Source organism: Myotis nattereri (genome assembly GCF_964212035.1).
Source record: "Myotis nattereri genome assembly, chromosome: 3".
Lineage (NCBI taxonomy): Eukaryota > Metazoa > Chordata > Mammalia > Chiroptera > Vespertilionidae > Myotis > Myotis nattereri.
The window spans coordinates 110,553,437-110,577,535 of NC_138077.1; the positions used below are offsets into that span (position 1 = coordinate 110,553,437).

The 24,099-nt window shown below is 39.4% G+C and overlaps 1 protein-coding gene across 1 annotated transcript in view; it reads left to right on the plus strand.

Moving 5' to 3' along the window:
* The window catches only part of LOC308515451 (phospholipid scramblase family member 5-like), a gene marked incomplete at both ends in the record, with an annotated part of 51,296 nt that extends 31,500 nt beyond the window's left edge, over positions 1-19,796 (plus strand). Inside the window, one exon of the mRNA XM_081086031.1 lies at positions 19,758-19,796. Coding sequence (XP_080942157.1) covers positions 19,758-19,796 — 39 coding nt within the window. The remainder of the gene's footprint in view (positions 1-19,757) is intronic.
* Between the last annotated feature and the right edge of the window lie 4,303 nt (positions 19,797-24,099).

Sequence of the window (24,099 nt, forward strand, 5' to 3'; positions counted from 1 at the left end):
CCTGGGAATCTTTTTAAAATCCTGATTTCTGGGCCTCATCCTCCAGAAATTCTGTTTCTAGAATTTCTGTATTTTTCTGTATTTTAGTTGTAATTCCAGAAGTAACAAAGAAACAGAATTTCTGGAGGGTGAGGCCCATAAATCAGGATTTTAAAAAGCTTCCCAGGTGATTCTAATGTGCAGCCAAGGTTGAGAACCACTGCTGTAGACAGAGGTGGTCTCTGGAGTCTTTAAGTCTTTGCTGGTCTAATTAGTCAGAAACAGCATTTGACACTGTCCTGCACTAGAGATTGAGAGGCATAGAGGATCTACCTAACCCAAAAAGATGGCCAAAATGAGGAGACAAAGAAAAAAAAAATCCAAATGAAAGAAAAACAGAATTCTCCAGAAGAAGAGAAAATGAAGCAGAGATAAGAAATTTATCTGAAACAGTTCAGAGTAATGATGGCAAAGAAGCTCAACAGCATGAACAAAAATATAGTAACTATGAAAAAAGGATGGTCAGAAATGAATAATGACATAACACAAATAAAGAACGCATGGAAGGAATACGCAACATATTAGGGGAAGTTGAGGACCAAATCAGTGAATTAGAAGACAGGGTTGAAAAAATTCGCTCAATCAGACAACCAAAAAAACAGGACAGCTTAAGGGAGCTGTGGAACAATGTGAAACATAACAATATTCAAATAGCAGGGTTGCCAGAAGAGGCAGAAAGGGAGTAAGGGATAGAGAATGTGTTTGAAGAAATAATGGCAGAAAACTTCCCTGAACTGTTAAAGGAAAAACTCAAACAGGTTCAGGAGGCACAGAGAACACCAAGAAAGAAGAACCTAAACTCATCTACACCCAGATACATCATGATTAAAATGCCAAAATTTAAAGACAAAGAGCAAATCTTAAAGGCAGCAAGAGGAAAGAAAACTGTTACCTAGAAAGGAACTCCCATACGGCTGACGCCTGATTTCTCACCAGAAACTCTACAGGCCAGAAGGGAATGGCATGAAGTACTCAAGATAATGGAAAGCAAGGATCTGAAACCAAGATTACTATATCCAACAAGGCTGTCATTCAAAATAGATGGTCAAATAAAGAGTTTCCCAGACAAAAACAAAAACAAAAAAACTAAGGGAGTGTATCATGACCAAGCAAGCATTTAACAAGAATTGCTAAAGGGACTGCTGTAATGAGAAAAAGAAACACGGAGAGAATCCTAGGCATTCAGAATTAAAATGGCAATAAATAAGTGCCTATCAATAATAACCCTAAATGTAAATGGATTAAATGATTCAATCAAAAGGCATAGGATAGCTGAATAGATACAAAAACATGACCCAACTAAATGCTGTCCAAAAGAGACCCATCTCAGAACAAAAGGCACACACAGGATGAGAGTGATGGGATAAGAAAAAATTTTCGAAGCAAATGGAAAAGAAAAACAAAACAGAATAGCAATACTCATTTCCAACAAGATAGACTTCAAAATGAAGGCCAACAAAAGAGACAACAAAGTAACTATATAATACTGAAGGGATCAATCCAACAAGAGGCTATAACCCTGGTAAACATATATGCATCCAATATAGGAGATTCTAAATATATAAAAAACCTTCTAGAGGACTTTAATGGAGAGATCAACAAAAATACAGTCATAGTAGGGGACTTTTAACACCCCACTGAATTCACTGGATAGATCTTCCAGACAAAAACTTAACCCAGAAACAGTGACCTAAAGGACACACTGGGTCAGATGGATTTAATTGACATTGATAGAACATTTCATCCCAACACAGGAGAATATACATTCTTCTCAAGTGCACATAAATCATTCACAAAGATAGACCACATGTCAGACACAAAAAAAGTCTCTAAAAGTTCAAGAAGATTGAAATATCAAGCATCTTCTCACATCATAGTGGAATGAAATTAAAATCAACTACAGTAAAAACACCCCAAAACATTCAAACACATGGAGGCTAACATGTTATTAAATGATGAATGGATTACCAATGATATCAAGAAAGAAATAAAAACCTTCCTGGAAACAAATGAAAAGGAACACACAGCAACCCAAAATGTCTGGGACACAGCAAAAGCAGTCCTTAGAGGCAAGTTCAAAACACTACAGGCATACCTCAAAAAACAAGAAAAGTCAACAAGAAACTAACCTTACAACTTAAAGAACTAGAAAGAACAAGAAAAGCCCAGAGTAAGTAAAAGGAAGGAAATAATAAACAGAGCCAAAGTAAATAACATAGAGACTGAAAAAAAAAAATACAAAAACTAAATGAAACCCAGAGCTGATTCTTTGAAAGGATAAACAAAATTGATATATCGTTAGCTAGACTTGTCAGAAACAAAGAGAGAGGACCCAAATAAATAAAATCAGAAACAAAAGTGTATTTCTGTGTTGTATTTCTGACACCACAGAAATACAAAGGATTGTAAGGAAATACAGTGGGGCCTTGACTTACGAGTGTCCCGACTAACGAGTTTTTCGAGTTATGAGCCTTCTCTCGGCTGATTTTTTGCTTTGAGTTGTGAACTAAAATTTGGGTTACAAGCCAGCTTCAGATACCCGACCACTAGTTGGAGCAGCGAACGTCACAGTGAACACCACAACATCAGCCCAGCATCACGTGTCTCACTCATTCACTTCTTGATTTGACATACGAGTAATTTGAGTTATGAGCGCTATCATGGAACAAATTAGACTCATAAGTCAAGGCCCCACTGTACTATGAACAACTATAGGCCAACAAGCTGAACAATGCCCAAGAAATGGACAAATTTCTAGAAAAATACAATCTCCCCAAACTGAATCAGGAGTAATCAGAAAACCTGAATAGGCCAATAACAACTAATGAAATAAAAGCAGTAATAAAACCTCCCAGCAAACAAAAGCCAAAGCCCGGATGGCTTCACCAGGGAGTTTTACCAAACATTCAAAGAATGAATACCTATACTTCTCAACCTATTTCAGAAAATCCATGAGGAAGGAACACCTCCAAGCTCTTTTTATGAGGCAAGCACTATCCTAATTCCAAAACCAGATGAAGACACTACAGATAAAGAGAATTATAGGCCAATATCCCTGATGAACATAGATGCTAAAAACCTCAACAAAATGTTGGCAAATCAGGTCCAGTAATATATTACAAAGATCATACACCTTGACCAAGTGTGATTTATTCCAGGGATGAAAGGCTAGTACAATATTTTCAAATCAATAAACGTGATACATCACATAAACAAATTGAAAGACAAAAATCACATGATCATATCAATAGAAGCAGAAAAACATTGCATAATATCCAACACATATTTTTGATTAAAAAAAAAGAAAACTCTCAGCAAAGTGGGAATAGAGGAATTATACCTGAACATAATAAAAGCATTATATGACAAACCTACAGCCAACATCATATTCAATGAGGAAGAACTAAAGCCATTTCCCATAAGAACCAGAACAAGACAGGAATGTCTGCTCTCACCACTCTTATTCAACATAGTACTGGAAGTCCTAGCCACAGCGATAAGACTAGAGGAAGAAATAAAAGGCATCCAAATTGGAAAGGTGGATGTAACACTCTCATTATTAGCAGGTGACATGATATTGTAAACCGAAAGACTAAAGAAAACCTAAAGACTCCACCAAAAAACTATTACATTTAATAAATGAATTTATCAAAGTAGCAGGATACAAAATCACCACCCAAAAATCAATGGCTTGTATACACAACCAATAAGGAATTCTCAGAAAGAGAAACTAAACAAACAAACCATTTACCATTGTAACAAAAAAATTAACAGTTAGGATTTAACTTAACAAAGGAGGACAAATACCTGTACTCAGAAAACTACAGGATGCTGAAAAAAGAGATAGAAGGAGATATAAGCAAGTGGAAGACAAGACCATATTCATGGACTGGTAGAATCCTATATAATAAAAGCCTAGGTGGAGTCGTGTGACGCCCTTGAGCGAGGTTGTCATAAGATGGCCGCCCTCACATCATCACAGGATGGCTGCCACAAGATGGACACCACAAGATGGCTGCCACAAGATGGTCACCACAAAATGGCCAGCAGGGGAGGGCAGTTTTGGGCACTCAGGCTGGCAGGGGAGGCCAGTTGGGGGTGAACAGGCCAGCAAGGGAGGGCAGTTGGGGGCGACCAGTCCTGCAGGGGAGAGCAATTAGGGGGGACCAGGCCTTCAGGGTAGGGCAGTTGGGGGCAAATAAGCTGTCACGGGAGCAGTTAGGCATCAATCAGGCCAGCAGGGGAGTGGTTAGGGGGCGATCAGGCTGGCAGGCAGAAGTGGTTAAGGGCATTCAGGCAGGCAGGCAGGTTAGGAGCCAGGAGTCCCAGATTGTGAGAGGGATGTCCAACTGCCAGTTTAGGCCCGATCTCCAAAGGAGTCCCAGATTGGAGAGGGTGCAGGCCAGGCTGAGGAACACCCCCTGTGTGAACCAATTTCATACACCAGGCATCTAGTCAACATCATAAAATTGTCCATACTACCCAAGGCAATCTACATATTCAATACAATCCCTATTAAAAACCAAGAGCATATTTCACAGACCTAGAACAAAACTCCAAAAATTTATATGCAATCAAAAAAGACCCCAAATAACTGAAGCAATTTTAGGGGGGGAAAATAACAACAAAAAAACAAAGTTGAAGGAATCACAATACAAGATTTCAAGTTATACTAGAAACCCACCATAATGTAAACACCCTGGTACTAGCACAAGAAAAGGCATATAGATCTATGGAACAGAACAGAGACCCCATAAATGCACCCAATCTATTATGCTCAAATAATATTTGACAAAGGTGGCAAGAGCATACAATGGAGTGAAGACAGTCTCTTCAATAAATGGTGTTGGGAAAATTGGTCAGATACGTTCAAAAAAATGAAACTAGATCACCAACTTTCACCATACACAAAAATAAACTCAAAATGGATAAAGGACTTAAATGGAAGACGAGAAACCATAAAAATCTTATAAGACTCCATTGGCAGTAAAATATCAGACATATGTCATAGCAATATATTTACTGATACAGTTCCTAGGGCAATGGAAACTAAAGAGAAAATAAACAAATGGGACTACATCAAAACAAAACTTCTGCACAGCAAAAGAAACCATGAAAGGAAGAGAGAGAGAGAGAGAGAGAGAGAGAGAGAGAGAGAGAGAGAGAGAGAGAGAAAGGAAGGAAGGAAGGAAGAAAGGAAAGAAGGAAGTCCACAGCATGGAGAACATATTTACCAATGTTATCTCCAATAGGGTTTAATCTCCAAAATGTATAGGGAACTCATACAACTTAACAAAAGAAAGATAAACAATCCAATCAAAAAATGGGCAAATGACCTAAATAGACACTTTTTGAAAGAGGACATACAGAAGGCCAAGAGACATATAAAACATGCTCAAAGTCACTAATCATCCAAGAGATGCAAATCAAAACAACAATGAGGTACCATCTCACACCTGTCAAAATGGCTATCATCAACAAATCAACAAACAAGTGCTGGTGAGGATGTGGAGAAAAGGGAACACTTGTGCACTGCTGGGTGAGAATGCAGACTGGTGCAGCCACTGTGGAAAACAGTATGGTGTTGCCTAAAAAGTTAAAAATGGAACTACCATTTGACCCAGTAATCCCACTTCTAGAAAAATATCACAAGAAACTAGAAACACCAATCAGAAAGGATATATGTACCCCTATGTTCTTAGCAGCACAATTTACAATAGCCAAGATTTGGAAACAGCCTAAGTGCCCATCAGCAGATGAGTGGATTTAAAAACAGTGGTACATCTACACAATGGAATACTACGCTGCTATAAAAAAGAAGGAACTTTTACTATTTGTAAGAGCATGGATGGACCATTATGCTAAGTGAAATAAGCCAGTTGAAGAAAGATAAATATTATATGATCTCATTCATTTATAGAATACTAGAGGCCCAGTGCACAAAAATTTGTGCAATGGGGGGAGGGGGGGAAGCGGGGTCCCTCAGCCCGGCCTGTGCCCTCTCGCAGTCTGGGACCCCTTGGGAGATAACGCCCTGCTGGCTTAGGCCTGCTCCCGGGTGGCAGAGGGCAGGCCCAATCCCTAGGTGCAGCCCCTGGTCGGGCTCAGAGCAGGGCTGATTGGGGAGTTGGGGCACCGCCCCCTGTCATGCACAGAGCAGTGTGGATCTGGAGGTTGTGATGCCACCCTCAGTCACGCTCAGGGTAGGGCCGATTGGGGGGTTGGGGCACCGCCCCCTGTCACACTCAAGGCAGGGTAGATGGGGAGGTTGCGGCGCCACGCCCTGTCATGCACAGAGCAGGGCCAATCGGGGAGTTGCGGCGCTGCCCCCTGTCACTCACAGAGCAGGGCCCATCAGGGGGTTGAGGAGCTCCCCCCTGTCACTCACAGAGTAGGGCCGATAGGGGAGTTGGGACACCACCCCCTGTCACACACAGAGCAGGGCCAATCAGGGGTTTGGGATGCCACCACTGTCACACTCAGGGCAGGGCCAATGGGGAGGTTATGGCTCTACCCCATCACACACAGAGCAGGGCCCGTGGGTGGCGGGGGGAGGGGAGGCGCTGCAACCTGTCACACACAGAGCTGCAGGGCGATCAGGGGTTTTGGGCGCTGCCCCCTTTCATGCTGATCCCGGTGCCGGGAGGCATATTACCCTTTTACTATATAGGATAGAGGCCTGGTGCATGGGTGGGGCTGGCTGGTTTGCCCTGAAGGGTGTCCTGGATCAGGGTGGGTGTCCCCACTGGGGTGCCTGGCCAGCCTGGGTGAGGGGATGATGGCTGTTTGCAGCTGGTCACACACCCTTCAGGGTGGGGGTCCCCACTAGGGTGCCTGGCCAGTCTCGGTGAGGGGCTGAGGGCTGTTTTCAGGCTGGCGGGTGACTGAAGCTCCCAACTTCTCCTTTTTTTCTTTTTTATTCTCGGCCAGCTTTAGCTCTGGCTCCAGCTCTGAGGCCTCTGCTGCTGAAAGCAGGTATCTGGTTTGTTTGTGTTCTATAAGTGAAACAATGTATAACTCCAGTTCTGAGATCCCGGCTCACTGAAAGCAGGTTTCTGGGGTTTTGTTTAGCTTCTATATCTGTTACAATGTTTCTTAGCAGCTCAGAGCTCAGCAGCGGCAGGCAGGGAACATTGGAGTCCTCCGTCACTGTAGCAAGCAAGCCTCATGTTCACTTCCAGCTGCCTGGCTGCCGGCCGCCATCTTGGCTGGCAGTTAATTTGCATATCTCCCTGATTAGCCAATGGGAAGGGTAGCGGTCGTATGCTAATTACCATGTTTCTCTTTTATTAGATAGGATAATCCTACTAGAGGCCCAGTGCACAAAATTAATACATGGGATGCAGGGTCCCTCAGCCCAGCCTGCACCCTCTCGTAATCTGGGCCCCCTCAGGGTATATCTGACTGCTGGTTTAGGCCCACAGGGATTGGACCTAAACTGGCAATTGGACATCCCTCTCACAGCCCAGGACTGTTGGCTCCTAACAGCTCACCTGCCTGCCTGATCACTCCTAACCCCTAACCGCTCTGCCTGCCTGCCTTCCTGCCTGATAACCCCTAACTACTCACCTGCTTGATTGCCCCTAACCACACTGCCTGCCTGCCTCATTGCCCCTCACTGCTGGCCTGCCTGCCTCATTGCCCCTAACCACCTCTGCCTCAGCCCCCTCCACCGTGGCTTCATCGGTAAGGATATCAGAATGACGTCCTAAAGATTGTTCAGCTGTCCCGTCTAATTAGCATATTATGCTTTTATTATTACTTATAATAATAAAAGCCTAGGTGGTCCTTGTGCCCTCATGTGATGCCCTCACTCATCACAAGATGGCTGTCAGAAGATGGCCTGCAGGGGAGGGCAGTTAGGGGTGACCACGCTGGCAGGGGAGGGCAGTTGGGGATGGCCAGCCCTGCAGGGGAGGACAGTTGGGGGTGATTGGGCCAGCAGGGGAGGAGTTAGACATCAATCAGTCTGGCAGGGGAGCGGTTAGGGGGCGATCAGGCTGGCAGGCAGAAGCGGTTAGGGGCAATCAGGTAGGCAGGCAGGCGAGCGGTTAGGAGCCAGCAGTCCTGGATTGTGAGAGGGATGTCCGACCGCTGGTGTAGGCATGATTCCTGTGGGCCTAAACCAGCAGTTGGACATCCCCCGAGGGGTCCCAGATTGGAGAGGGTGCAGGCCAGCTGAGGGACACCCCCCATGCACAAATTTTGTGCACCAGGCCTCTAGTACATATAATAAAAGCCTAATATGCTAAGTGCCTGGTCATCCAGTCATCTGTTCAAGCAATCAAAGCATAATATGCTAATGATATGGTAAGGCCTCTCAGCCACTCGCTATGATGTTCACTAACCACCAGGGGACAGACACTCCGGCTGGTAGATCAGCTTGCTGCTGGTATCCAGCCAATCGGGACTGTGCGAGACGGGTCAGACTTGCCCTGGAGACCTCCTGCAGTCCCTCCCCATCTGGCCAACCTACTACATCCCTCCCCGGCCCCAATCCTGGGTGGGCGGGTATGATGTAATCAACCAAATAACATCCTATATAATAAAAGCCTAATATGCTAAGTGTCTTGTCATTCGTTCAACCAATCAAAGCATAATATGCTAATGATATGCTAAAGCCGCTCAACCGCTCACTATGACGTGCACTGACCACCAGGTGGCAGACAGTTGACTGGTAGACTAGTCACTATGATCACCAGGGGGCAGACACTCCAACTGGTAGGTTAGCTTGCTGCTGGGGTACAGCTGATCGGGACTGAGCAAGACAGGCTGGACATGCCCTAGAGCCCTCCCGCGGTCCCTCCCCGGCCCCGATCATGCATTGGTGGGGTCCCTTGACCTGGCCTGCACCCTCTCACAATCTTGGACCCCCCGGGGGATGTCAGAGAGCCGGTTTTGGCCCAATCCCGCAGGGCAGGCTGAGGGACCCCACTGGTGCACGAATTCATGCACTGGTCCTCTCATCCTATATAATAAAAGGCTAATATTCAAATCGACCGAATGGCGGAACAACCAGCCACTATGATGTACACTGACCCTTGGTGGTCAGTGTGCTCCCACAGGGGGAGTGCCGCTCAGCCAGAAGCCCGGCTCATGGATGGAGAGTGCAGCAGCAGTGGTGGGAGCCTCTCCCACCTCCACAGCAGTGCTAAGGATGTCGGTCACACATCCCCCAAGGGCTCCCGGACTGTGAGAGGGTGTAGGCCAGGCTGAGGAAACCCCCCAAGTGAACAAATTTTATGAACTGGCCCTCCAGTGAACAATATAAACAGATTAACAAAAATAGATCTAGAAACAGAGAAACACCAAACAGGCCTTCAAACCTCAGAGTGAAGGCAGGGGAGGAGGGTGGTTAAGAGATCATCTGAAGGACCTGTATGCATGCATATTAGCATAACCAATGGACATGGACACTGGGTTGGTGGGGGCTTGTTGTGTGGGTTGGGAGTGGCCAGGGAGAGATTGATAGGGGAAAAGGAGACATATGTAATACTTTAAACAATAAAAAAATAAAAAAATAAAATAATAAATAAATTAATTAACCAACAAAGTAAATAAAATAAAAATAAACCTACATGTGGGGTTGAAGGGTTCAATGAGGGAAAAGGCAGGAAACCTATAATACTTTCAACAATAAAGACAAATTTAAAAAATAAAATAATCCTACATTCTAACTCTCATATTTTGTTGTTGTTCTGGGTTTTAAGAATGTAAATCTTATGGTTATATTAATGTGTGCTGCTGTGGGAAAAATAACAGGCTCTATTTTCTCAGTCTCTTCTAAAGACACTTAGGAAATATATGAACTAAAAATAATTCCCTAGTGACTTCAATGATACCTATTTAAGGAATTTATATAGATAGATTATACATGATATGAATATAGAATAGATATAACTACAGATACAGATAGATAGATATACATAGATATAGATATATAGAGATAGATAGATATAGATGATATAGATATAGATATAGATATAGATATAGATATAGATATAGATATAGATGATATAGATATAGATGATATAGATATAGGTATATAGGTAGATAATATCTTTAGATATAAATAAATAGATATATATCTGTATAGATATAGATAAATAGATATATACATAAACAGATTAACAAAAATAGATCTAGAGACAGAGAAACACCAAAGAGACCTTCATACCTCAGAGGGAAGGCAGGGGAGGAGGGTGGTTAAGAGATCATATATATAGAATAATAGATATACATAGATATATAGATATATAGATATATAAAGAGAGAGTATTTTCTTCAGAAATTTAAGAGGAGTTACTTTAACTTAACTCTTTGGTTCCCTACTGTTGGAAGAAGGGAGAATTTTTATACATAGACCACTATGTTTTTATACTTACTAAGCCGTCACCCTCAATTCCTATTTTTATCTACACATATAACAATTCCAGCCAATCTTGCCTGACACCCAATATTTCTTTCATTCCTTATTCTTCTCTTCCCATTTGACAGGGCTTTTAATTTATATATTTATTGTTTAAAGTATTACATGTCTCCTTTTCCCCTGATTGAACCCCCCAGCCTCTCCCACCCCCAAGGGCAAACACCCAGTTCCCCAGTGTCTGCATCCATTAGTTATGCTAATATGCATGCATACAAGTCCTTTGCTTTATCTCTAACCTTCCTCCACTCCCCTCCCCTGCATTCTCTCTGAGGTTGGCTACCTTGTCTCTGGATCTATTTTTGTTCATCAGTTTATGTTGATCATTATATCCCACATATGAGTGAGATCATGTGATATTTATCTTTCTCCAACTGGCTTATTTCACTTAGTATAATGCTCTCCAGTTCCATCCATGCTGTTGCAAATGGTAAAAGTTCCTTCTTTTTTATAGTGGCATAGTATTACATTGTGTAGATGTACCATCATTTTTTAATCCATTCATCTGCTGATGGGCACTTAGGTTGTTTCCAGATCTTAGCTATGGTAAATTGTACTGCTGTGAACATAAGGCTGCATATATCCTTTCTGATTGTTGTTTCTAGTGTCTTGGGATATATTACTAGAAGTGGGATTACTGGGCCAAACGGGAGTTTCATTCTTAACTTTTTGAGGAAACTCCATATTATTTTCCACGGTGGGTGCACCAGTCTGCATTTCCACCAGCAGTGCACGAGGGTTCCTTTTTCTCCACATCCTCACCAGCACTTGTCTTTTGTTGATTTCTTAATGATAGCCATTCTGACAGGTGGGAGATCATACCTCATTATTGTTTTGATTTGCATCTCTTGGGTGATTAGTGACTTTGAGCATATTTCATATGTCTCTCAGCCTTCTGTATGTCCTCTTTTGAAAATGGTCTATTTAGGTCCTTTGCCCATTTTTTTATTGGATTTTTTTATCTTCTTTTGTTAAATTGTATGAGTGCCCTGTAAATGTTGGAGATTAAACCCTTCTCTGAAATAGAATTGGCAAATATGTTCTCCCATGCACTGGGCTTTCTTGTTGTTTTGTTGATGGTTTCTTTTGCTGTGCAGAAGCTTTTTATTTTGATGTAGTCCCATTTGTTTATTTTCTCCTTAGTTTCCATTGCCCTAGGAGCTGTATCGGTAAAGATATTGCTATTATATATGTCTGATGTTTTGCTGCCTATGGAGTCTTATAAGATTTTTATGATTTCCTGTCTTACATTTAAGACCTTTAACCATTTTGAGTTTGTTTTTGTGTATGGTGTAAGTTGGTGATCTAGTTTTGTTTTCTTATGTATATATGACCAAATATCCCAGCACTAGTTATTGAAGAGACTGTCATGAATCCATTTTATGTTCTTGCCTCCTTTGTCAAATATTAATTGAGCTTATTGGCTTGGGTCTATTTCTGGGTTATCTGTTCTGTTTCATTGGTCTATATGTCTGTTCTTGTGCCAGTACCAGGCAGTTTTGAGAACCGTGGCTTTATAATTAGCTTGATATCTGCTATAGTGATCCCTCCAACTTTAGTCTTCTTTTTCAGCATTGCTGTGGCTATTAGGAGTTTTTTGCTTTTTTTTTTTTATTCCAGATGAATTTTTCGAGAGTTTGTTCTAGGTCTGTGAAATATTCCATTGGTATTGTAATGGGATTGCATTGAATCTATAAGTTGCTTCTGGTAGTATGGACATATTAATGATGTTGATTCTACCAATCCAAGAACACGGTTTGTTCTTCCATTTGTTTATGTCTTCCTCTATCTCTTTTTAATGTCCTGTAGTTTTTTGAGTATAGGTCTTTTATCTCCTTAGTTAAGTTTTTTCCTAGGTATCTTAATGTTTTTGGTGCAATGGTGAGCAGGATTGTTTTTTAGTTTCTCTTTCTGTGACTTCATTATTGGTATATAAAAAAGCCATAGATTTCTGGGTATAAATTTTGTATCCTGCTATATTGTCATTTATTAAATCTAGTACTGTAGTGTTTTGGTGAAGTCTTTGGGGTTTTTTATGTACAGTATCATGTTATCTGTGAATAATGACAGTTTTACTTCTTCTTTTCCAATTTGGATGCCTTTTAGTTTTTCTTCTTGTCTGACCGCTATGGCTAGCACTTCCAGTACCATATTGAATAAGAGTGGTGAAAGTGGGCATCCCTATCTTGTTCCTGTTCTAAGGGGGAATAGATTTAGTTTTTGCCCTTTGAGTATGATGTTGGCTGTAGGTTTGTCATATAAGGCTTTTGTTATGTTGATGTATGATCCCTCAATTCCCACTTTGCTGAGAGTTTTATCAAGAAATCGTGTTGAATTTTGTCAAATGCTCTTTTTGCATCAGTTGGTATGATTATGTGATTTTTATCTCTCAATTTGTTTATGTGATGTATCACATTTATTGATTTGTGGGTATTGTACCTTTCTTGCATCCCTGGAATAAATCCCACTTGGTCATGAAGTATGATGCTTCTAATGTAATGCTGGACCCAATTTGCTAGAATTTTGTTGAGGACTTTATCATCTATGTTTATCAAGGATATTGGCCTTTAGTCCTCTTTCTTTATAGTGTGTTTATCTTGTTTTAGGTTTAGGGTAATGCTGGCTTCATAGAAAGATCTTGGAATTTGCCTTTCTCTCGGACTTTGTGGAGTAGTCAGAGGAGGATAGGTTTTAGTTCTTCTTTGAAGGATTTGTAGAACTCCCCTGGAAAGCCGTTGGATCAGGGCTTTTTTTTCCTGAAAGATTTTTGATTACTGCTTCAATTTCTTCGGTAGTTATTGGACTATTCAGGTTTTTTTTTTAATTCTTCCTAATTGAGTTTTGGGAGCTTGTGTTTTTCTAAGAATATGCCCATTTAGTTTAGGTTGTCCAATTTTTTGGAGTAGAGTTGTTCATAGTATTGTTTCATAATCCTTTGTATTTCTATGAGGTCGATTGTTATTTCACCTCTTTTGTTTCTGATAATGTTTATTTGGGTCCTCTTTGTTTGCTTCTTGGTGAGCTTGGCTAGAGGCTCATCAATCTTGTTTATCCTTTCAAAGAACCAGCTCTTGGTTTTATTTATCTTTTGTATTGATTTCTTTTTTGTCTCTAGTCATTTATTTCTGCTCTGATATTTATTTATTTATTTATTTTCAATTAAATCTTTATTCTTCAGATTATTACATTAGTTACTCTTTTTTCCCACCATAACTCCACTCCACCCAGTTCCCACCCCACCCTCCTCCCTCACTCCCCACCCACTGTCCTCATCCATACGTGCATGATTATTGTCCAATCTCTTCTCAAACCCCCACACCCCTTTCCTCCCCCCCCCCACAAGAATAGTCAGTCCATTCCCTTTCTATGTCCCTGATTCTATTACAATCACCAGTTCATACTGTTCATCAGATTATTTATTCACTTGATTTTTAGATTCACTTGTTGATAGATGTGTATTTGTTGTTCATAATTTGTATCTTTACCTTTTTCTTCTTCTTCCTCTTCTTAAAGGATACCTTTCAGCATTTCATATAATACTGGTTTGGTGGTGATGAACTCCTTTAGCTTTTTCTTATCTGTGAAGCTCTTTATCTGACCTTCACTTCTGAATGATAGCTTTGCTGGATAAAGTAGTCTTGGTTGTAGGTTCTTGCTATTCATCACTTTGAATATTTCTTGCCATTCCCTTCTGGCCTGCAAAGTTTCTGTTGAGAAATCAGCTGATAGTCATATGGGTACTCCCTTGTAGGTAACTGATTTTCTTTCTCTTGCTGCTTTTAGGATTCTCTCTTTGTCTTTTGCTCTTGGCATTTTAATTATGAGGTGTCTTGGTGTGGACCTCTTTGGATTCCTTTTGTTTGGGGTTCTCTGCACTTCCTGGACTTGTAAGTCTATTTCTTTCACCAGGTAGGGGAAGTTTTCTGTCATTATGTCTTCAAATAGGTTTTCAATATCTTGCTCTCTCTCTTCTTCTGGTACCCCTATAATTCGGATGTTGGTACGCTTGAAGCTGTCCCAGAGGCTCATTACACTATCTTCGTATTTTTGGATTCTTTTTTCATTTTGCTTTTCCGGTTGGGTGTTTTTTGCATCTTCGTATTTCAAATCTTTGACTTGATTCTTGCAACCCTCAGGTCTGCTGTTGGGAGTCTGTATAATATTCTTTATTTCAGTCAGTGTATGCCTAATTTCTAGTTGGTTCTTTATCACACATCGAGGGTCTCATTAGATTTCTTGAGGATCTCACTACATTTATCGGTGGTCTCACCAGTCTTTTCGAGGGCCTTATTAAATTTACTGGTGGCTTCGAGACAGTTCTTTAAAGACCTTAAAAGTGTGGTTTTGAACTCTATATCCAACAGTTTGCTTTCCTCCAATTCTGTTGTTTGTGTCCTGTTTCTTTGTCTCAGCATTTTTTATGCTTCGCTGTGTCGATAGAGTCCCTTTCTGTGCTAAGTGTCCCAATTACCTGAGGTAGACACTCTTGGTGCACCCCCTTGTGGGCTTTGTGCACAGTCTTGTTGTAGTTAAGCCTTGATTGTTGTAGTTATCACTATGAGGAATTGACCTCCAGGCCAATTGGCTGTGAGAATCAGCTGTGTCTGCAGTGGGAGAACTTCTGTGCTGGAGACACCCCTCTGGGGCTAGACTTGCTTTGATGGGGCTTTGGTGCTCACTGAGTCTGCCCCCTGCGTGTGTCTTTTATGGTTCCATGGAGCTGCAAACTGGATGGTCCCACTCTGACCTCTGGGTTTCCTGGCTCCTGGATCTCTAGGGAGGTGCTAATCTAGCCTTTGCCTGAGGCTATCCAGCAAAAGTCTCCCTACAGGGCTTGGGCGGGGCGGGTCCCACAGGATCAACAGGGCGGGGTTAGCAATTATGGCTGCTCTGAGTCTTGCCCTCAGAGGCTCTGCTTCCCAGTGTCCCAGTAATTGCTCCAAGCCCCACAGAGAGAAAGCTTCCCTAGGGTTCTGAGCGATGCCAGACAGTCCCGCTTCTCCCGTATGAGTCTGGGTCCCTAGAGACTCGCCCAGAACTGAAGCTCAGAGCCTGAGGCTCCCTCCCAATTGAAAACGACAACTGCGCCCTCAGCCACCAGCCCGCTCCGCATGCACTCCGCACCTTAGTATTTTACTTCAGTACTGTGCCTCCTCTGAGTCTCGGTATGTTTTTCTCTTTCCTCCTAGTTGTAGAACTCTCGATCAGCCAGCCTTCCTGTGGTTCTGGATGATGTCCATTCCGTCTTTTAGTTGCTTTTTGAAGTGGTTGTTCGAGGAAGCAAACTCTGGTGTTTACCTATGCCGCCATCTTGGTTTTTCTTCTGATATTTATTATTTCCTTTTTTTTCTGCTTACTCTGGGCTTTTCTTGTTGCTCTCTTTCTAATTCTTTGAGATATAAGGTTAGATAATTTGTTACCATTTTTTTCTTGTTTTTTTGAGGTAGGCCTATAGAGCTATGAACTTCTCTCTCAAGACTGCTTTCACTGTGTCCCATAGATTTTGGATTATTGTGTTTTCAATGTCGTATCTTGCCAGGATGCTTTTCATTTCTTCTTTGATAACCCAATCATTGTTTAATTGCATGCTATTTAGCCTCCATGTGTTTGATTTTTTCCCCATTGTTTTTATTGTGGTTAATTTCTAATTTTATGCTATTGTGGTCCAAGAAGATGCTTGATGTGATTTCTATCTTCTTGAGTTTGAAGAGACTTCTTGTGTCCCAATATGCAGTCTACTTTTGAAAATGACCCTTGTGCACTTGAGAAGAATGTATATTCTGTAGATTTGGGGTGAAATGTTCTGAAGATGTCAATTAAGTCCATCTGATGTAGTCAGTCATTTAGGATTGCTGTTTATTTGCTGATTTTTTGTTTAGAGGATTTATTTAGTGGTGTCAATGGTGTATTAAAGTCCCCTACTATGACTGTGTTGCTGTGGATCTCTCCCTTGATATCTTCCAGCAGGTTTTTTTTTTTAATGTATTTGGGTGCTCCTATATTGGGTGCATATATGTTTACCAGAGTTATATTTTCTTGTTGAATTGCTCCCTTTAGTGGAGTGGCTTTCCTTATCTCTCGTTACGGACTTTACTTGGGATCTAATTTGTCAGATATAGTTATTGCTACCCCAGCTTTTTTTTTTTTTTAATTTCCATTCACCTAAATTCTTTTTTCTCAGCTCTTCATTATCAGTCTTTGTGAGTTCTTTGTTCTTAGGTGGGTCTCTTGTATACAGAAGATATATGGGTCATGTTTTCCTCTCCATTCAGCTACCCTACGTCCTTTGATTGGAGCATTTATTTAAATTACATTTAAGGTTCTTATTGATAGGTAGTTGTTTTATTCTTTATGCCTGTGTTCCTTCTTCCCTTCCTATTTCTTCTTTTCACAGCAGTCCCTTTAACTTTTCTTGCATTGTTAGTTTGGTGGTAGTAAACTCCCTTAACCATTTTTTGTCTGTGAAGCTCCTGATTTCCCCTTCAATTTTGAATGATAGCCTTGCTGGCTATAGTATTCTTGGATTCCATCCCTTGCTTTGCATCACTTTGTATATTTCATTCCATTCCTTCTGGCCTTTTGTGTTTCTGTTGAGAAATCAGTTGATAGTCTAAAGGAAGATCCCTTGGAGGTAACTTTCTGTCTCTCTCTGGAAGCCTTTAAGATTCTTACTTTGTCATTGGTGTTTGCCACTGTAATTATGATGTGTCTTTGTGTTGGTCTTTTCGGATTCATCTTGTTAGTGACTCCGTTAGCTTCTTGGACTTGTGTGGATTTTTCTTCCCAATATCAGGGAAGTTTTCTGTCTTTATTTCTTCAAACAGGTTTTCTATTCCTTGCTCAGTTTCCTCTCCTTCGGTTACCCCTACTAAGAGGATGTTGTTTCATTTTGTGTTGTCCCAAAACTCCCTTATGCTCTCCTCCTGGTTTTTAAGTTTTTTGTCCAGTTACTGCTCTGATTGGGTTTTTTTCCCCTACTTTGTCTTCTATCTCACTGATGTGGTCTTCAGCTTCTTCTAGTCTACTGTCGATGCTTTATATTGTATTCTTTATTGCAGCAATGTTATTCTTCATTTCTTCTTGATTATTCTTCATGTCCTATTGATTTTTACACATGTTTTTGAATTTGTCTCCCATCTTTTCAGTGTCCTTATGACCATTGTTGTGCATTCTTTCTCTGACAAATTGCTTGCTCCATTTCATTCACTTCCTTTTCTGGTGATTTCTCTTTATCTTTCATATGGGGGCTCTTTCTTTGTCTTCCCATGTTTGCTCCTCTCTGGGTGTCTGGTTATGTTGCTCACTCTCTACCACATTAATCAAAAAGCACAAAATACAACTTTACAAGATAAGACACAGAGGGAACAAAACACGAGTGTATACACAACACCAATAAACCCAAATAAAGGTGAACACCAGAGAAAAGATACTTAAGGGAGAGGAAATCACGCAGAAATGATATTGAGAAAAGGAAAAAAGGTAAGAGAGAAAAGAAAAAGAAGAAAAAATAAGGGAAAAATATATACATATATGGCAGGAAAGCTCCACACAACCAACAACTAAACCAAAAAACTCAAACAGCAAACACCCAGAAAAAATGGAGGGGACCTGAATCTGAAGAGGCAGAGCTTATTTCCAGAAGATAAGATAAAGGAATTTAATGAATGGGGGAATAGCCACAATTTAGTTTAGAGGAGATAGAAAGCAAATGAGTATATAAGAAGAAAAGTAAAAAACAAAATATTCAATAAAAAATGATTTCACCATATATATATTTGGAAAAGGAGAATAGAGTAGGGAGAAGATAGGCCTGAGTTTGGTGAGTGAAACTAATTAAGCTATTAGCGGCAGAAGAGAACAAGCAAGGAGAGGAAAAACAAAATCATAAAATAAAAAACAAAAACAAACAAAAAAACTAACAAACAATCAAACAACCAACCAGAAAAGAAATTGGCTTGCGAAGAAAGAGAAAAGGGAAGAGTGTGCGGACTTGGAGCAGCGTAGGCCACCCTGGGAGAGATTTCAGCAGCAGTAGAGGCTGCCTGGCCATGGGAGCCTGGTCTGCCAGTCCCCAACAGTCTTGCGGAATATAACTGTCCCTCACTCACTCACACTCTTTCTCACTGCTGTCCTGTCTGCCACCTTCTTGGATCCTGAGGACTTTAATCTTTGACAGGGCTTTTTATTTAGCGATTTCCTGCTCACTTTTTCCATTTTGATCATTCAGCACTTCAATACCAATCTTTCCAAATACACACATGCATGTGTGTACACACAACACAAACACACACACACACATATCCCCTTTCCAAAACTTCAATTTGGACTTATTGATAATCCCTATACTTAATGTTTATATCAAAAAAGAGATCATCTTTAATCTGCCCCCACTGCCTCTTATATGTAACTGGTGGATGACAAAAATGTACTATCAGCAATTCTCTATATACTATAAGTTGGAGAAGCACAGACCTAGATAATATCCCAATTATCTAAAAGATAATTTTTAACTCCAGTGTCTTGAGTGAGAAAGATACTACAGAGAACATCCAATGGCTCCCTTCCTTTTTTCCTTTTTACCATAATATTATAAAACATTTACACTTTTTGCCAACATAGCTTTTAAAACAATTTTTCACCTGTAGTACCAGCATAAATTACTGACTTCTAAATAAATTTATAGGAAGAATTATATTTTTAATTTTTAAATGCTGTCTCCATTTTATGACTTTGTTGTAAGAGACCTTTAAAAAGCTGCTAGTATGAGGACATTTCTTGATCTGAACAGCAAAATTCTTAAGTACATCGTAATTTTTGTTCTCCTTTGGTTCAAGGCTACTACTCCATAACTCATAGTTCTAACCTTTTGCCTCCAAAGTTCCTTCTGGTATAGTTTTCAGTACTTCCTCAGATGATAATTACTGACCACAAAGTCCATGATGATATGTCTAATTCATGTTCAAAAGTCAGTGTCTAGTACAGCTTTCTGCACTGACTCAGAATGCTCTACAATCTAATTTTACAAAGTCTTGATCACCCAAATTTTTACTGATGATACCATGCTGATTCAGATAAGGTTTTCAACTTACTTTTGCTCTGAAAAATTAAACATACAAGTGTCATGAAGCTTACAAATTCTTTTTATTTTTCTTCTACTGATACATTACATGTTATTGAAGCACCACTAGGAAAGATAAATTGCTTTATGTGATCAAAGATTGCATGTGAGACTCTTGGTTTTAAATTGTTGCCTTTTTATAAATTCACTCATACTCAGTATACTTATTTGTAGGATTTTATGTTCTTTGAACATTCACTGGCTGGATTATAACAATCAAGATGACAAAACAATAAAATATGCAGAACATATTTCTGTAAGTAAAAGACAAGTTTAAATTATCTCTTTCTCTTGAAGATGTTGACATTTGACCCTAATTCTTTTTCCTTTTTTTTAGAAACCCTTGGGCTTGGATTTCATTTCTGAATGATTTGAATATTTACTCATTTGTAACAAAATTTTAATTATTATATTTAATAAAGTATAGTGTAATGAAGCAATTATTTGGTTGTAAATGCATGATAGCTAAAAACAAGATTACTGGCCCTAGCACAATGTTGCTTTGAGAGATTACCATCCTTTCATTTGATTCCTTTGAAGTTATTGCATGAGTAAGCATGAAAGATGAGAACTAAGGCTTGCAGCATCACTGATGAAAATTCAATGTTTAGAGAGCACTTTGAAGTTTTTCTGGTACCAAACCTGGTTACTAATCAAAAGAACTGGATTTCTAAAATGTTTTTTTGTAAATAGTCTTTTTTTTTACTTTATTAATTAATCTTAGTGTAGTAGGACTTTATTTTGGAAAAGCTAAAAGTTGGTTAAATAATATGTTTAAAGATGAGAAGGAAGATAGATGAAATCAATTTTTTCTGGTGGCATATTGTACATAGAAAACCCTAAAGAGTCCATAAAAAACTACTAGATTTAATAAATGAATTCAGCAATGTAGCAGGATACAAAATTAACACCAAGAAATCTCTGGCATTTTTATACACCAATAATGAACTCTCAGAAAGAGAAATGAACAAAAAAATAATCTCATTTACCATTGCAACAAAAAATTAAGATACTTAGGAATAAACATAAACATGTAATTTTTCTGACCCTTCTCAGTTCTTCCATTTGCTACTTTGCAGAGCTGTGTTGATAATTAAGAACCCAATATTTTCTCCATTTCCTCTTATCTATTTTAACCATAATGTGTGTGATTTATGATAATTTATAAGTAGCTAAATGAAATGGCATTTTAAAAGTTGATCCATATTAACTAATAAAATGGAGGAAAATAGCTAACATTTCCTGATGAGGTAACAGAATGATATGAAAACAAAGGAAAATTTGGCAGTATGTGCAAGACCTGCTCAGATCCCAAATGTTTTTCCTAAGGCTGATCTTGTTTCATATCTTCTTCTTGTCTTTTACTTTTGAGTTCTAAGATGAAACATTTTTGTTGCTGATGTTGTAACAGCAGTGATTGAAACTTTCACAGTGAGGCAAGAATAGAAGGAAAAAATACCATTTATACATGGTACATTATAAAATTACAATCGCTTTTGTATTTTTAAAAACTATCCAAATGAACCCTAAAAAGAAGTGAAAATAGCTACATAACACCTAAAGACAAAGAGACTCCTTAAAGGTAAAAATCCTTCTTACACTATAGCACACATTTTTAAATTGGCTATTTTATTAAGTAAAACCTGCCTTAGTACTTTACTCCTGAATTAGCACACTATGACAAATCCATCTTCCCCTTCCTCAGTAAAGATGAAATTGACTTTTATATGTCTTCTATGTTCTAATTTTTGCTTTACCACCTAACACGAATCCATGAGAGGCTAGAGAGACTTTCATTGTTCAGTGAAATTTTCCATGAAAAGAATGCAGCTAAATGAGGTGGCTCCTCTGAGCAGCATTGCTTTCCCTTTGTCCCACTACCCTCTCAGAAGGCAGGATCTAACTGTTCACTTTTATTGTACTGAGAAGACCTAATCAGATCCAAATGCCTCCCATTAATTCATTCATTAATTCATTGTTATATTAATTTAATATTTTTGAGTTCCCTCTATATGCCAAAAGTATAGTTCCCCCTCTTATAGCTTATAGTTTAGTTAAAGAATAGCTCTTAATTCAATAATGACACAAACAAAATATTTCGAACATGAGAATTGTTTAAAGGAAATAGACAAAGGGCTAAGATAGGGATATTTGACTTGGTCAAGGAATAAAGGAGTGATGGGGATTTAGTACATAAAGAATAAGTAGGAGCAGAAGGAAGAATGTTTCAGACTGAGATACTAACATTTGCAAAAGTTCTCTCATGGGGGAAGAGAAGACATGACAATCTCAAGTTACTTGAAGAAGGCCAGTGATTGAAGTTCAGACAGTGAGGAAGAATGTGGTACCAGATGAGAATAAATGGGGCCTGTGGGCCATGTTAAAGATTTAGACTCTGTCCTATTAGCAAAGCATCTGATAAAAGTTTATTAGGAGAGACTTGACTGATAAAAGTTAAGTGTGGTGAGAAGGCTGGAGAGGATGCCCATGGACCAATTAATAGGTTACTAAAGTAATTTAGGTGACAACTAATGGTAGCTTGGATTAATGTCTGCTCACTCATTTAAAGGGAGAGAACTGAGAATATTCAAAATATATTTAGGAGGTAAAATTACCATTACTTGATGCTGAGTAGAAAATGGAAATTCAAAGGAGAAAGGAGATTTCAGACCTATCCTATTTACTGACAGAGGAAACAGTAGAAGAGGATCTGATTCAGGAGTAAATAGGATAAAAAGCATGGGTTCAGTTTTAAACATATTGAATTTGTAATGCTTTTAACTCTCCCAAATAGGCAGGTGGGCATCTTTGTATTTTTAAAAAGAAATGTATATGAGATGTATATGAACCTACAGAAATTTAAATATTTGAATAATCACTGGTTTACTTCAAGGATATCCCTCACAATTATTTTAAAACATGCATGGACAATGAATTCACTCATTCATTCATTAACTAATGTTTTATGAAATTACTTCTATGCACCAGGCAGTGTTTCAAGCAGTGGGGATATTATGCTCAGTGGCAATTATTCCTAATCTAAAGATGCATTTGATAAATGCTTGTGACATTCATATTATGTGCTAGGTGCTTATATCAAGCATTAAGTTCTAGCAGTGAACAAAGCAACAGGAGCTGACATTAGCTGTGGAAACAGGATCACCAGAGTAAGAATGTTGCAGACTGGCTGGTCAGAAATCCGTTAGCTGGACTGAATATGTTGCTGATTTGCTGATTTTCTTTCTCTTTGTTTATTTTTATTCACATCACCACTTACTCCACCTATAACCTCTCCTACCTCCACCACCACCCTCACCTCTGCAGTCACCACACTGCTGACCGTGCCCATGAGTTTTTCTCTTTTTTCCCCTTTTTTGCTCAAACCCTCCCTGTCTCCTACCCCCACCTCCATCCTCCAAAACTGTCTGCCTGCTATCTAAGAGTCTGTCTCTATTTTTCTTGTTAGTTCAATTTGTTCATTAAATTCTACATAGGAGTGAATCATATGGTATTTGACTTTCTCTAACTGGCTTATTATACTTAGCATAATGTTTTCCAAGTCCATCCATGCTATCCCAAAGGATAATTTTTTTTTCTCCCTTTTTACAGTGGAGTAGTATTCCATTGTGTAAATGTACTAGAGCTGTTTTATCCACTCATAGACTGGTGGACACTTGGGCTGCTTCCAAATCTTGACTATTATAAATAACACTGTGATGAATACAGGGGTGCAATTAGAATTGGTGTTTCAGGTTTCTTTGGTTACATTCCCAGAAGCGGGATTGATGGGTAATTTTTAATTTTTTTGAGGTAACTACATACTGCTTCCCACATGGCTGCACCAATTTGCATTCCCACAAACAGTGCAATAGGGTTCCCTTTTTTCGACATCCTAGCCAACACTTATTGTTTGTTGATTTATTGAGGATAGCCACTCTATTAGGTGTGAGGTGATATATCCCATTATGGTTTTAATTTGCATTTCTCTGATGATTAGTGATGTTGAGCATCTTTTCATATGTCTATTGGCCATCTGTATGTCCTCTTTGGAGAAATGTCTATTCAGGTCTTTTGCCTATTTTTTAATTGGATTGTTTGTTTCTTTGGTGTTGAGTTTTATAAATTCTTTATAAATTTTGTATAATAACCCCTGATCTGATGTATCATTGGCGAATATGTTCTCCCATTCAGTAGCTTGTCTTTTCACTTTGTTAATGGTTTCCTTTGCTGTGCAAAAACTCTTCAGTTTGATATAGTCTCATTTGTTTATACTTCGTTTTGTTTTCCTTGCCCGGGGAGATATATCAGAAAAAAATATTGTTATGAGAAATGTCAGAGATTTTACTGCCTATATTTGTTTCTAGGCTTTTTTATGGTTTCAAGTCTAACATTTCAAGTCTTTGATCTATTTTGAGTTTATTCTTTTGTCTGGTGCAAGAAGGTGGTCTAGTTTCATTATTTTGCACATGTCTGTCCAATTTAACAGAACCATTTATAATAGACTATCTTTAGTCCA